This window comes from Diabrotica undecimpunctata, chromosome 6, assembly GCF_040954645.1.
Source record: "Diabrotica undecimpunctata isolate CICGRU chromosome 6, icDiaUnde3, whole genome shotgun sequence".
Taxonomy (NCBI): Eukaryota; Metazoa; Arthropoda; class Insecta; order Coleoptera; family Chrysomelidae; genus Diabrotica; species Diabrotica undecimpunctata.
Window position 1 is genome coordinate 33,379,677 of NC_092808.1, and position 15,007 is coordinate 33,394,683.

The 15,007-nt window shown below is 31.8% G+C and overlaps 1 protein-coding gene across 1 annotated transcript in view; it reads left to right on the forward strand.

The window, feature by feature from the left end:
* Window positions 1-10,649: 10,649 nt before the first annotated feature.
* LOC140443373 (uncharacterized) overlaps window positions 10,650-15,007 on the forward strand; it is a 151,008-nt gene continuing 146,650 nt past the window's right edge. Inside the window, exon 1 of the mRNA XM_072534604.1 lies at window positions 10,650-11,385. Coding sequence (XP_072390705.1) covers window positions 10,680-11,385 — 706 coding nt within the window. The 5' untranslated portion in view covers window positions 10,650-10,679. The remainder of the gene's footprint in view (window positions 11,386-15,007) is intronic.

Sequence of the window (15,007 nt, forward strand, 5' to 3'; positions counted from 1 at the left end):
TCTCCTTTTTTAATAAAAGTATGGACAACATAATAAACACATAAATAAGAAATGAATACTTGTCAGGTGTAATTGATGTAACCACTATCAGTTCTACTTATTTTCAAATTCATTTTCTGTACCAATAATTTATTATGAAAATATGTTTCTTAGAAAACAACACGTAGCTAAAATTATGAAAGAATACAAATTTGCCTATCCTTTAATCATAAAGAATTCCAATAAAAAATATTTGAAACAACGCCAAGTTTTTCATTATGCCAAAATTTATTTAGGAAATACAATTAAGAGGCACACGACACACAGTTTTAAGAAAATAATCTTAAAAATAAGATTCGGAAGCAATGTTGCAGTGGCATATCAAAGTTGGTATGACATTTTCAGGAAATAACATTCCATTTGTTATATTTAATTTAATTTGATTAATTATTTGGGAATAAAGTGGAAATTTATTCTCCATATAAAGTGTCAAGAGGAAAAGCTCTTGCATGAGCGGTATATGGAGCTCTTAATAACGTATTTAAGAAAAATTTACCATTTAAGATAAAGAGAAAATTCTCCGATCCGTGTAAGTTGTCAGTAATGAGCAATGGTGCGGAGATATTTTCGCTTACAAATGACTAAGATATACTTAAACTAACTTATAGAACAGAGGTTTCAACTGAAGGAGTAATGAACTGGCTATGTGGTAAGGATACAGGATGGATAATGGACTCGCAAATTATTGAAATAGAGATCAGAACTAGATAAGCGAAGAGATATACGAAAGGAAGACCACTTAAATTATGGTAGGATAGTCTTAAAATAAAAAATAAAATAGTGATTACAAACAGTATACGACTGACATATCCAGCAGTGAATTTAAAAGAGGTTCGTGATGAAGAGGTTTGGTAAGAGCAGAATATATCTACGAATATTTCTATTTCTTCCGATATCTAATCTTCTTTTTATATTGCTGCTCTTTATCCATAAAAAAGTTTAAAACGGGTGACTCATCACTCGACACTGAGGAGTAGGCAGATTAAGATCTCAGTGCCGTTTTACGGTTCTTGTATTTATACAGAATACGATACTGGTACGTTACGAGTGAGGGGAGTAGGCAGATTGAGGCCCCGAACTCGAACGGAACCGTATCTATCTTGAAAATGGCGCAAAATGGGTGCCGAAACGTCGAGCATTAAATTCTCAACGCGGTTTTTCCCGAGAACTTAGTGATTTATAAATAAATAAATAAATAAATATAGATATATATATATATATATATATATATATATATATATATATATATATATATAATAAAGTTAAATAAAAAAAATGCAGCATGCCACTGAGTTAATTTAAATAGTGAAAATGCTAAAGAATGAATCAATGATTTCTGAAAACTACACCAGTGTCGCGTGCCTATAATATATTTCTGTAATAATAATTTTTGGCAAAACATATTTCTGGCAATAATTCAAATATTTATTCATTGAAATCCTCGTATTAAAAAACAACATTAAAATGTTCGCTTAATTTTTATTCATAAAGTTATTAATTTTTTATGCAGTAGCTAAAATCATTTTTCAAGAATTTTTCTTATTGAATTATGATCATCATTAAATATAAATATTAGTAGTATCAATAAAGAAAAATGTTGCAAGTAAAAAAAAACCTTTTCTCGATCAGCACTTACCTGGAATTATCGAGTCGATAATATACCTACTTTAAACCATTCTCTTTGTACTGTTATATAATTATACTTATAATACACTTACTTATATCATATAAATAAGAGAACACATTTCTCAGGGGAAACACTATTAAAACGGATTAAAGACATTCTTTTTCTGCATTTTGTTTTCTTTAAGTAGTTTTATATCTATTTTGGGCCTCATTACTTTTGAATTATCTTGAGTCGTATGTTGATATTTGCACCTAATATATTATCATATATGATCTATCAGAAAGACATCTGCCCCTAAATATGTTTTTGCTGAGGTGATAGAATTTCGAAACCTTTTGTTTATGTTGATATATATTTATACAGGGTAAATCATGAGAGACTATACATATTCCTACCTCATATGTAGGCCCCTATAAGGAATATGTGGCCATTAAAAAGTGTCTGTTCCCATTATTTAATAATATACAGGGTGAGTTGCGAATTTTGACTGAAATTTCTCTTCCTTATAACTTTTGAACGGTAAGTTCGATATGTCTTATATTTTGGTCAAACGTTACACTACTACCAACTAATCAAATTATTTATTCAAACTAGAAAAACCAGGCCCGTGTATTTAAAAATTAGTTCGTTTTGTTCATAGCAAAAATTTCACCCCGTATGCGGTTTTTGAAAACTTCAATAAGAATTTTTTAAATTAAATAAATAGAAAATCAAAATGATATATTTATTTTTTTCCTCACACTCCTTACTTAATTTTTAATTAAAATATAACTTTGACTATTAATTAAAATTTTAGCAAACTGAACCATCGTTGTAAATAAATGTAACTATTCTTGCAAAATTAAATTTTTTTGAACAAACATTTAATTTAACATTTAACAAATAAACCGAACCCGATTCAAACTGAAAAAAATCAGTCTAGTTTTAAAAAGTTAGTTTGTTTTGTTCACAGAAAAAAATTCACCCTGTATACGTTTCTTAGAAAACTCTAATAGGAATTTTCTAAATTAGACAAGTAGGAAATTAAAATCTCATAATTATTTTTCCGCATAGGATTATTTAATTTTTAATAAAAATTAAAATTCAAATTAAAAATAAAATTAAAAAATCAAATGTAACAAAATGAACCATATATGTAAAAAATGTATCTTTTCTTGTAAAATTCAAATTTAACAAACAAATCGAACCTTATTTTTTCCAGTTTGATTTTTTCAAACTGGAAAAAAATTAGGCTCGGTTTTTGTTTAAAATAAAATCACCCTGTATACGGTTTTTAAAAACTTTTAGAAAAATTTTACAAATTAGATAAATGAGCAAATGCAATGGCATATTTATTTTTTTTTTCACACGATTACTTAATTTTTAATCAAAAAAATAAAATTTGACTATGAATTAAAAGTTTGGCAAACTTAACCACATATTGAATGAAGGTTATTTTAAATGTTAATTTTATTTTTCATTCAAAATAAAGCTGATTATTACTGTAGTCTTAATTTTGAGACTTCAATAAAACAACACTAACGATGACTTACTAAACAAATATTATATAGGACAATGTTTTAGTATTATTCAAAACAACTTGTATCTTCTGAAATTCTGGAAATTGGCAAAAGGGTTGTATTATTTAAAATGTAAAGCACGAGCTTTAATAATATTAAAAATTATAAATTAACTAATTTAAATTCACCCTGTATATTATTAAAAAATGGGAGCAGACACTTTTTAATGATCATTTGTTATTCCTTATAGGAACCTTCATATGAGGTAGGAGTATGTACAGTTTTCATGACTCACCCTATATACCAATAGTCAATTCCGCATTCTGTCAAGACTTGCAACACTTTTTGTTAGTTTATAGCGTCGAAGACCTTTTCATAATCCACAAATATTAAAGCTAGTGGTGTATTATATACGGTATACTCTAAGATTTTTAGCACCAGTAATGATTGTTTGTTCCATAACTTTTTCTAAAACCTAATTATTCTATGAGCTGATCAAATTCCAAATTATTTTCTAACAGTTGTTTCGTAATTATTTTTATAAAAAGTTTATAAATAAGGGAAAGTAGACTTGTAAGTAAACTCACAATTTGATCTAGATGAGGAGGTATAGATCAGAATTAAAATAGCTCGAAAAGGATTTATAAAATACAAGTCAATGTTTATAAATACGAAGTATGGTTATTAGATCAAATGCAAGACAATTATTCCATATTGCAGAAGATCGAGAAGCCTTCGCAATGGTGATCGCCAACGTCGGATAATTCTGACATGGCACGCGAAGAAGAAGGTTATCAGATTGAGGTTCGTCGAATGTTATGTATGGTCGCAACTGCTATATAGGCGTATTCTAAAAATTCCTTGGACTTCAAAAGTCTCAAACGAAGACGTATTAAGGCGAATTGAACATAGCAGAAAGCTTATGAACACAATTAAAATATATAAATAACTACTCTCTTCTACACGTCATGTACGTATATCCCGCATAGGTGTTAAATTGAAAGCCGATGATCTTCAAAAATTCTTGGGTGAGACGGTACCCGATATTACTTTTAGTTGCATGGAATGGCATAAAATTGATAAATACTCCACGTATAAGGTATCGTTCCCTTTCGATAAAGTTGACGAAGTCTACAGACCTAATATTTGGCCTAAAGAAGCTGCAAGTAACGTATGGTCCTAAAGTTTTGGAAAAAATTTCAAAAGCATATAACTGACCACAATAATCTTATATTTTTATTTAATTATTCAACAATTTAACTTAACTCTCCTTATTATAAATCAAAATTCAAATGACAGACAAGGGACCATTGTTTTCGATTTGCCTATTCCATGGCCTTCTTTGTTAAATGCATTTTGCTTCTCAATCAGACCAGGTAAAATTTTTCCCAAAACTTTAGGACCATACGTTAGGAGATTTAACTTCAAAAGAAATTTTCAGCACATAAAGAAGACGGAGGAAGATACTTAGAAGCTTCTACAAACTTTTATCAAAATAACCTAATTCGACAAGGTACGGTAAGCATGTTACATGTTCATTTGCAGTGTATTTCAAATAAAGTCATAGCAATTTCTTTTTTGCCACTTGTCGAAGGCTTTTGACTGCGTTTTACACGACATTTTGCTCCACAAATTAAATTACTATGGAGTCAGAGGTATCCCTCTTAAGCCGATAACTTCTTATCTATATGGCAGACACCAGGCGGTAGTGTCTAAAGTTCATATCTCCGATTTTCTATCCGTAAAATATGGAGTCCCATAAGGTTTGGTCTTAGGAACTCTTTTGTGTATTATTTATGTTAACGATTTGCCTAAATTCATATTTTCGTACAAATCCATAAAATTCGATATATATTCGATCGAAGATAATCGACTGAACTGGTCGGCTCATATCTCACAACTAAAGAAAAAGTTATCAAGTTCATTATTTGTTATTCACCAACTAGTTGGTGGTGTCAACTTTGAAACATTAAAAATGACATATTTTTCGTTATTCCACTCTCACCTAAACTATGGTATAATTATATGGGGCAATTCAATAAATGTACTTCAAATTTTTAGAATGCAAAAGAAAGCTGTCAGGATTTTAGCAGGGGTTAGTTATCCAGGGGTTAGTTATAAGAAAACAAATACAAACACCAGCACGCCTATAAATACAAGAGAACTGATGAGAGACGAAAATCTGAAGAAGAGTTATGCAAATCAAATTAATGAAAGAATGCGAATAATAGAACAAAATGATGATATCGAAGAGATGGTCAATGATATTAAAGGAACGATTCTGGCAGTAAACAGGGAAGTTAAAACACAGATCAGGAAGAGAAAGCATAACGAATGGATGACGGACGAAATTATGGATCTAATGGAAAAGCGAAGGCAACATAAACAACAACGTAATCAAGACAAATACAAACAGATAGACAAGGAAATTCGCCAGAAAATTAAGAAAGCAAAAGAACGTTGGATGGTGGAAAGGTGCAACGAAATAGAACAATTGCAGGAAAAAGGAGATAGTTTTGGACTACATAAGAAGATCAAAGAAATATTGAATATACACAAAAGCCACCACAGAACAAGAATACGCAACGACAGAAACGAATACATAGAGTCAGAAGAGGAGATAGCAATGGCGTGGAAAGAATACGCAGAAAGACTTTTTAATGACGAAAGACCAACACAACCAACGCGCAAACTTCCTTTCGAAAACTTATCAGGGCCATCAATAATGCGAAGTGAAATAGAATATGCAGTTAGAACCACAAAGATGCATAAAGCAACAGGTCCAGATGAAATTAATATAGAAGCAATAAAACTACTAGACGAGGAGAATATCGAAATCTTGGTAAAGCTGTTCAATACAATTTATGATACTGGTTACATTCCGCGAGAATGGCTGCAGTCATCCTTTGTGATGATCCCTGATGATGATGTAGAAGAACTTAGCGGGTCAACACAATTCGGTTTTAAGGGAGGACTAGGAACAAGAGAGGCAATTTTATGTTTGAACACTTTAATACAAAACTGTTTAGATCAACGAAAAGATGTCTACCTCACCTTCATCGACTACGAGAAGGCATTTGACAATGTTAAACATGATATCATGATGGAACTACTACATAGGGCCAACATTGACCAGAAGGAGATCAGAATTATTCAGAATCTATACTGGAACCAAATGGCAAAGGTGAGGATTGATCAAGACCAATATACGGATGAATTTGAAATCCGGAAAGGTGTCCGCCAAGGCTGCATACTCTCTCCGATGCTTTTTAATTTATATGTTGAAAATATATTTGCGGAAGCATTAGAAGACACGGAATTAGGCATTAAGGTGAACGGCATACCAATTAGCAACCTACGCTATGCGGACGACACAGTGATTATAACTGATAAATTGGAAGATCAGCAGTTATTACTTGATAGGGTAAATAGCATAGGTAAAAAATATGGCCTCAAAATCAACATTTTGAAAACGAAATATATGGTCATTAGCAGAAACCCTCCAGAAAACCCGATAATATGCATCGGTGACGATCGCATAAAACGCGTGAAAACTTTTAAATACCTTGGCACCACAGTCAATGACCAATCGGATCCACAACAAGAGATAAAAACCCGAATACAAATGGCAAGACAAGCTTTTGTGAAATTCAGACCGCTCCTATGTAATCAAAACCTACATTTCGAAATACGCTACAGAATGGTCAAGTGCTACATATGGTCCATCTTGCTTTATGGCATGGAAACGTGGACTTTGAAAAAAACATCTATCAACAAACTTGAAGCATTTGAAATGTGGTCATTAAGAAGAATGATGCGCATACCTTGGGTGGATAGAGTTCGAAACGATGACGTCCTTAAGAGAGCCGGCGTGGAAAGAGAACTCTTTAAATTAATTAAAAAACGCAAGATTGGTTACCTTGGGCACATATTGAGAGGAGCAAAATATGAAATACCACAGTTAATCCTACAAGGGAAGATCGAAGGTAGGAGGGGAGCCGGCCGTAAACAATTATCCTGGTTAAGAAATATTAAAGAATGGACAGGAATACACAATACAGGCGAGCTGTGTCACGCCGCCAAGAACAGAATTCTAGTAATGAGATAGTCGCCTACGCACTTTGGTGTATGGCATGTTAAGAAGAAGAAGAAGTTATCCAGAACACTGCCGACCTTTCTTTATCAAATTCAAAATTATGCCGCTACCTACTCTGTTGATATTTCAAGTTCTAACTTAAATTCACAGAAAACGGGCCAATTTAATAAAGTAGTCTGATGTCCACGTTCACAATACGCGAAACTATCACTACCTACGAACAAATCGCTGTAGATTACGTTTTTCAGATAAAAATTGCGTTAATTATAACTATTACAATTTTTTACCAAAAAATATTAAACAGCTAAGCTGTAATAGTTTCGAAAAAGTTATAAAAAATATCTTCTGAAACATTGTTTTTACTGCTCAGAAAAATATATGACTCCTTGCAGAACACCCACTGAACTGCTTACAGTAACTTTGCCATAAATTTTTTTCTGCTTAATATGTGCTCTTGTTTGTGATAGATACGTTTTATATTACTTTTTGATATACTATGTATTTTTTTGACTTGCTACAACAGTATTTGTATTTGTTATGTAGTTAAATAAATAAACTCTCACTCTATCATCATGCAAGGAAGAGTAGAGGAAAAAGACTTTTGAAGAAAGAAGAATTATTGGCTGAGGAATATCAGAGATTGGACTAACCTCAGTGTTAAACAGATATTTCATGTTGCAAAAGATAGGGAAGGATTTAAAGAAGTGATCGCCAACCTTCGTTAGAATGCGGCACAATAAGAAGAAGAAGACTTCTAAGGAAAAGTAGCCTATAGGTTTTAAGATCGGTAGTATTTCCTTTTTTCGGACCATTTCTTGGTTATATCGAAGATAAAACAAAGAATATCAATGGTAAGAAAAGAGAAAGGCGCCAAACAAAGAAAATGGAATACATATATGTTTAAAAATCCTAAAAAGAAGAATGAGTACCAGCAGAAAATAAAAGTAATATTAAATGAAAGAGGAGAACAAAACAACATTGAAGAAGAATGAAATATCATCAAAACGACAATTACAAATATGGCAAAGGAAACATTAGGTGAAACCTCAAGCCAAAGAAACGAGGAATGGTTTGACCAAGATTGCCAACAAGTAATAAATAGCAAAAATATAGCTAGACAGAAATGTCTACAAAGGGATTCCCGATCGAATAGAAAGGCATATGAAGAACCCAGAAAAGATGCAAAGAAAATATGCAGAAGGAAAAAGAGAGAAATGTTGAATAGAAAAATACAACAAATTACAGATTATAATAACAGAAGAGATGCTAGAAAATTTTACAAGGAAATCAAGCAATACACCCAAGGATACATAACAAGATCAACAGTTTGCAAGGACAAAAATGGGGCAATTATCAGCGAGAAAGAGGAAATAATGAAAAGGCGGAAGGAGCATTTTCAAGAGCTGTTAAACCCAGAAAAAGAACAAAACGAAGATGAAGAGATAATTCACCACACAGCAGAACAACTAGTTGAGCAACCAACATTGGAAGAAACGATAACCGTCATAAAACATCTAAAAAATAACAAAGCACCTGGCACAGATGGAATAACTGCAGAACTGATAAAGAATGGTGGACATGCGCTATGGAGGCGTATCCATAAACTAATCGACTGCATATGGACACTAGAAGTCATCCCAGAAGATTGGAAAGTGGGAATCATACTTCCTATGTACAAAGGGGGAGACAAACGACTCTGCAAAAATTATAGGGGCATAACAGTTTTAAATGTCATCTACAAGATATTATCAGGAATTATATATAGCCGCCTGGAATCGTTTTCGGAGGAGATTATTGGTGAATACCAATGTGACTTCAGACCAAAGAGGTCAACTATAGACCAAATACATATGTTAAGAGGTATACATGAAAAATGTGTTGAATATAACATACCTATTTACAACTTGTATATCGATTTCAAACAGGCGTTTGATGGAGTAGATCGACAAAAGATGTTAAAGCAACTATCTATGTTAGGGATACCCAATAAGTTGGTTAAACTTATACGAATGACTCTGGAGGGTTCCAAAGCTATGGTGAGAATAGATGGAGATATTTTTAATCTAACTTTAGAAGCTGTTGTTAGAAAACTGGATATAAACGGCTGTATTAATACAAGATCTATGCAAATATGCGCATAAGCGGATGATGTTGCCATAATAAGCCGCAAAAAAAGAGTATTAAGCGAAAAAGTTATAGAACTGAAACGAGAAGCTGCTACGTTTGGTCTATATATAAATGAAAGCAAAACAAAATATATGGAGTGCACAAAATCGAATGAACATGAGAATCTGAAGGTAGACAACCATACCTACAAATATGCCTTCACTTTTCCCTACCTAGGCTCAATAATAAATGACAACAACAACATCAGTCAAGAAATACAAGCACGGATTCTTAGCGGTAATAAGTGCTTTTATGCATACAAAGACTTAATGAAAAGTAAGTTACTGAATCGTGAGTCTAAGCTGAGAATCTACAAAACAGTAATTAGACCAGTGGTCACATATGGATGTGAAACGTGGACCCTCTCAACCACTGATGAAAATCAACTGAGAATATTTGAGCGCAAAATACTAAGGAAGATATTTGGACCAACACAATGCAGCGATAGTTCGTGGAGAATTAAAATGAACCACGAGCTGGATGAACTAATGCAGAGCGCAGATATTGTCAGATTTGTAAAATCACAAAGACTAAACTGGCTTGGTCACCTAGAAAGAATGCCAGATAATCGAGCTGTAAAAGTAGTCCAGAGATGGAAGCCCCAAGGAAACAGAACAAGAGGAAGGCCCCGTAAAAGATGGATAGACGACGTAGAGAGGATCTTAAAACCATGAATATCAGGCAGTGGCGAAGGAAAGTATCCGACAGGGCAGAATGGAAGAACATTGTTAAGCAGGCCAAGACTCACAAAGGGTTGTAGCGCCATTAGAAGAAGAAGAAGAAGAAGAAGAAGAAGAAGAAGAAGAAGAAGAGTATCCCCTTTTTTGAAATAGTAAAAAATACTTTATAAACAAAATATAAACATAAACTTGTGTAAATAACCTAAACTACCATTTCGATAAATTATTATTTAGTAACAATATTGCCATGCAAACAGCTGTAGAGAGTTATAAAATAAAATGTGAAAATTTATTAACCAATCTAGTTACTGTTCATTTAAAAAATGTAGAAACAAATGTATTTAAAAATAAGTAAACAAGTTCAATTAATTATCGTGATTATTGAACATGGTAGATTATAATAAACCTACAATCTAACTTAATTTACAAACAAGTAAACCAAAACTTAACCTAGCTATAAACACGAAGTGGGTTTTACCAACATTCAGACTCGAAAAAGCGCACACAGCCAACGCTGTAATCTCTCCACGTAGTAAATATTTTAGTTCCTACATATTCCCGGAATTTGATTCATGAATCCGTCGGCTTTGGCCGCTAAAAATGGTGAATCAACGACGGTTCACAGTTTCCAATCCACTACTGAACAATGTGAACCCTCAATTTTTAAAAAACTAAGTACTAGTGAACTGTTAAAGCATCTTTTAAATGCGCGATTATCACAAGAGAAAAGTTCCGACTGCGATACGGCCGAGAAGCGTGAGTCATCTCAAGAGACTGTGCAAGAATCTATGACTAAACATACTTTTTGTTCGGCTTTTGATACATTTTCTGTCGGTAATGTGAGCAGTCATGTAAGAAGTAAATTCAGTGTGAATTTATCTTCTAATCACTACGCTAAAGATGGAACAATGGACACGGAGGATGGTAAAAGTGACGAAAATAACCAAAGTCACCTGTATAAACAAAAAGTACAAAATTTTAAACTCGAAAATGATCAAGACTGTGATGAAGAAAGTTCCTGTTCCTTGGATTTCATTCTGCGGATCAAATCTCCATTTGACGGAGAAAAGGAACCTAAATACGGAGACAATAATGAAAAATGTAGTGAAAAAGTTTTTAGTGAATCTAGTGACAATACCTTGGATATTCAAGAAAAATCTGAGAATATTTTTACTCCGGGTAGTTCAGTGTCCGACGTTGAAACTTTGAATAAAGAATCTACGGAAGATGAAGATAAATCAACAAATGATGTAGACGAAATGGTATTAGTTCCTACTGGTAAGTAATACATGTTTTTGTGCCATATATTTTAATATTTTCTACACATTAAAACATTTTTACAAAAAAGTACAAGCGTCTTTAGACGATTGAGATATAATCTTATCTGAACTAATTCCTTTAATTAACTTTTAGTATGTTTTTGAATATAGGTACAAATTATCTCTTTATTTATTCCTTGAGTAGTTGTTATATGATATATGCATCTGAGAAGTTGGTTGTAGAAATAATTAAACTTACCATGGGATTTAAAACCTAACCGTTCATAAATTGAATCATTAAATTGTTTTATGGCTAACCGTGTCTTTCTTTTTTTCACTATTTTTTTGCAGTAGTCTACCTTATCTTTCCAAATACCATCTTCTAATGGTTTTTCCCATTTATCTATCTATCCTATGTCATTGATCTTATAAATTTACACCATTTCGTCTATTTAGGACACTCCTTTGTATTTTCATATTAGTATATATTTTTTCATTTCATTTTATTCCATTTTTTAGGAAACTCATTTCTGTTTTCTTATTAATAAATTGCCCTGCAAAATTGACCGAACACTAAGTTTATTTTAAGTAAAATTAAAAATATTAGAAAAACTTAAATTCCAATATTTTTTTATTTATGTTCAATAACAAACCATAAAATAAAAAAACAAGTTCCTAAATATTGATTAATTAACACTAAATAAAAATTTACCAATTTTTTTTATTCCGGGGTAAGATACTTTTCAAAGCGAAATCAAAACTAATTCTAAAATATGGACATTAAAATGGAGTATTTCCTCCTCGAACTCGAATAACAGCTCTCATCCTTTCCTGTACAGACTGGATCAAAGCAGCAATTTTAACAGATTTAAACTCGCCATAATTTTGCCTAACTGCTCTTCCCCAGTTTTCCCACATATGCTCTATGGGGTTAAGGTCTAGACTTTTAGGATTAATTAATATTTAAATGGGAATAAGCCACAATTAAAGGTTAAAATACATTTATTGACGTTTCAATTTCCACTTCGGAAATCGTTCTCAAAATACAAACATTAGTAAATTAAACAAATTTTGTTTTTGTTACTTAGTGAAAAATTCTTCTAATAATTTAATTTTATCTGACTCATCTATATTGACAATTTAGACATACATTATACATTTTAAAGTAGACGACTTTAAAATGATATTGCCAATATTGTTGAGTTGCGTTCCTGGGACGACTTTACTTATAAGATAGTTCATTCGATTACATGAAATCAACTTTAACGTGAGAATATCCGTCAGAAAAAATCATAACATGTAATTCGTCTTTAAAAAGACAAATACATGCCATGATGACAGTAAAATTCTCCCGTTAGTGATTCCATAGTAAATTATGAGGGAAAAACCAGGAAAAAAACCTCATAATACTATCCCGACATGGTAAGTATTTGATCTTGCATTTAGTTTACCTTCAATAAATACCAAATTCCGATTTTATATGTTTGTTATTTAAAAAATATAAATGATGTATTCTCTATATGTTACTGACTTACCAATACTGGTATTTTCCTTTTAATAACTTCCTCTTTCAATATGGGTAACCAGATCCTACTACATTCTGCCGAGGAATTCGCGACGCAATTGGTCTCATTTAGCATAATTAGAGCCGCTTCTTTGATTTTTCTCTTTTTACCATCAGTTTCTTTTAGGACTATATAAAATAGCTTCAGAACAATAATAGACTTTTAGGAGGCCAGGCTAGTACCCGAATACCAACATCTATAAATAAAGGACCTGTAGCAGGTACATAAGATGATAAATTTTGTTCACTTAATCTTCTGCGTAGGGTATCTGGTGAACTTGTGGTACCATGAACATCTGCCAATCTCCTAGTCGAAGTTGTAGCAGTATACACAATTATTTTATAAGTAAATATTCTATGAATTATTATAAAGGGCAATTCAACAAATCTAAAAGAAGAAAACTTTGAAATGCCACGTGCCCGGTTAATTTTGCGGGGCAGTACACATCTACGTCATATTCAAATCATATTCGCAACATATATTATGGTCGTTTATTTTGTGTTTGTTTACATATTCATTTTTCTTTTTTCTTGATTTTATAATTTGTTTAATCTATCAGCATACCTCTTTTCCTTCAATATTTAGTTGCTATTGTTAAGCGTTTGTGCTTTTCTTCTTGTTATTCTGTTTTTCATACTTTGCGTAATAATCTTATAGACTTACAGAGTTAAATATACTTTCTTAGTTTTTAGTTTTACAACAATGTTGTTTGAGATTATTCGATTTAACTATCTTTTAGCCTTGCTTAGTTTCTTAATTTTATTTTTGATCTCATATTCTGTTAAACTAGTGTTAGATATTCGTTTATTTCTTTAGTTTTTTGGATTCTCTTATGTTGTCCCTAGATATTTTCTTTATTAGAAATTTATACTGGAATAAATCAGCTTCTGTTAAAGTTAATAACGATAAAATAAAGAAAGTAAAAATTTTGCGAGGTGTTCGACAATGATGTACATTGCCATCTCTCATATTCAAGATGTACTCAGAGGCAATTTTCCAAGAAACTCTAGAATACACGGAAGCAGAAATACTATTAAATTGCGAATGTCTTTACAATTTCAGAAATGTCAATTTTACAACGTCATTTTTGCTGACACTGCTCAAGGATTAGAGCTTTTAATGAATAAAGTATCTGAAATTAGTAACAAATATGACCTAGAAGTTAACACTAAAAAAACAAGAGTCATGATAATTAGCAAAGCAAGATTTGGAGAAGTATAATTTATCATCATTAAGAAAATGGTAGAATGAGTGTCAACACGCACATATCTGGGTACAGTAATAAATGAACAATGGGACCATTCCCAGAAAATAAAATCAAGAATTGAAAAAGCCAGAGCAGCTTTCATCCAAATGTACAAATTATTTAAAACACGTTATTTGAATTTAAAATTAAAACTTAGAATGCTGTGATGCTCTCTCGATTCTCCATCTTGTTATAAGCATTTGAGTTTTGGACCTTATCTAAGGCAACAATAAAGGTGCTGAAAGTATTCGAGATGTGGACTTATAGAAGAATTCTTAAAATTTTATGAATCAACAAAATATCAAACATAAGAATACTCCAAAAACTTAATAAATAAAGAAAGAGAAACAATGTTTACAGCAAAACTTAATAAACTGGAATATTTAGGTAGCATAAGGAGAAATTAAAACCCAAAAAAATTATTAAAATCGATTCTGCAAGAAAAAGTTCAGGACAAGGGAAACATCCTTTAAAGACAAATATCCTGGCTTAAGAATTTAAGAACCTGATTTTAACATCCACCACGGGACTAAGAGTATAATCATTGCCTACATTCGATAACGAATAAGCACTAGCAGAAGAAGACAAAGATAATATTTAAGTATCTTCATACTAATTTTAAATTCTGTATGATGCACCTTCTCATTTATAGTTCTTTGTTTTGATTTAAAGCCAGTGGAACGATCGCAAAAAACTGTAAATTTTGATTTTTGATTGGTACTTCCCTAATTGTTCATTGTTCTTTTTTTAATTGAATCTTTCGGTAAAACTACTCATAATAATTCATAAATACTCTTAATATTTGATAATTCCTTGTACTGATATGTAAG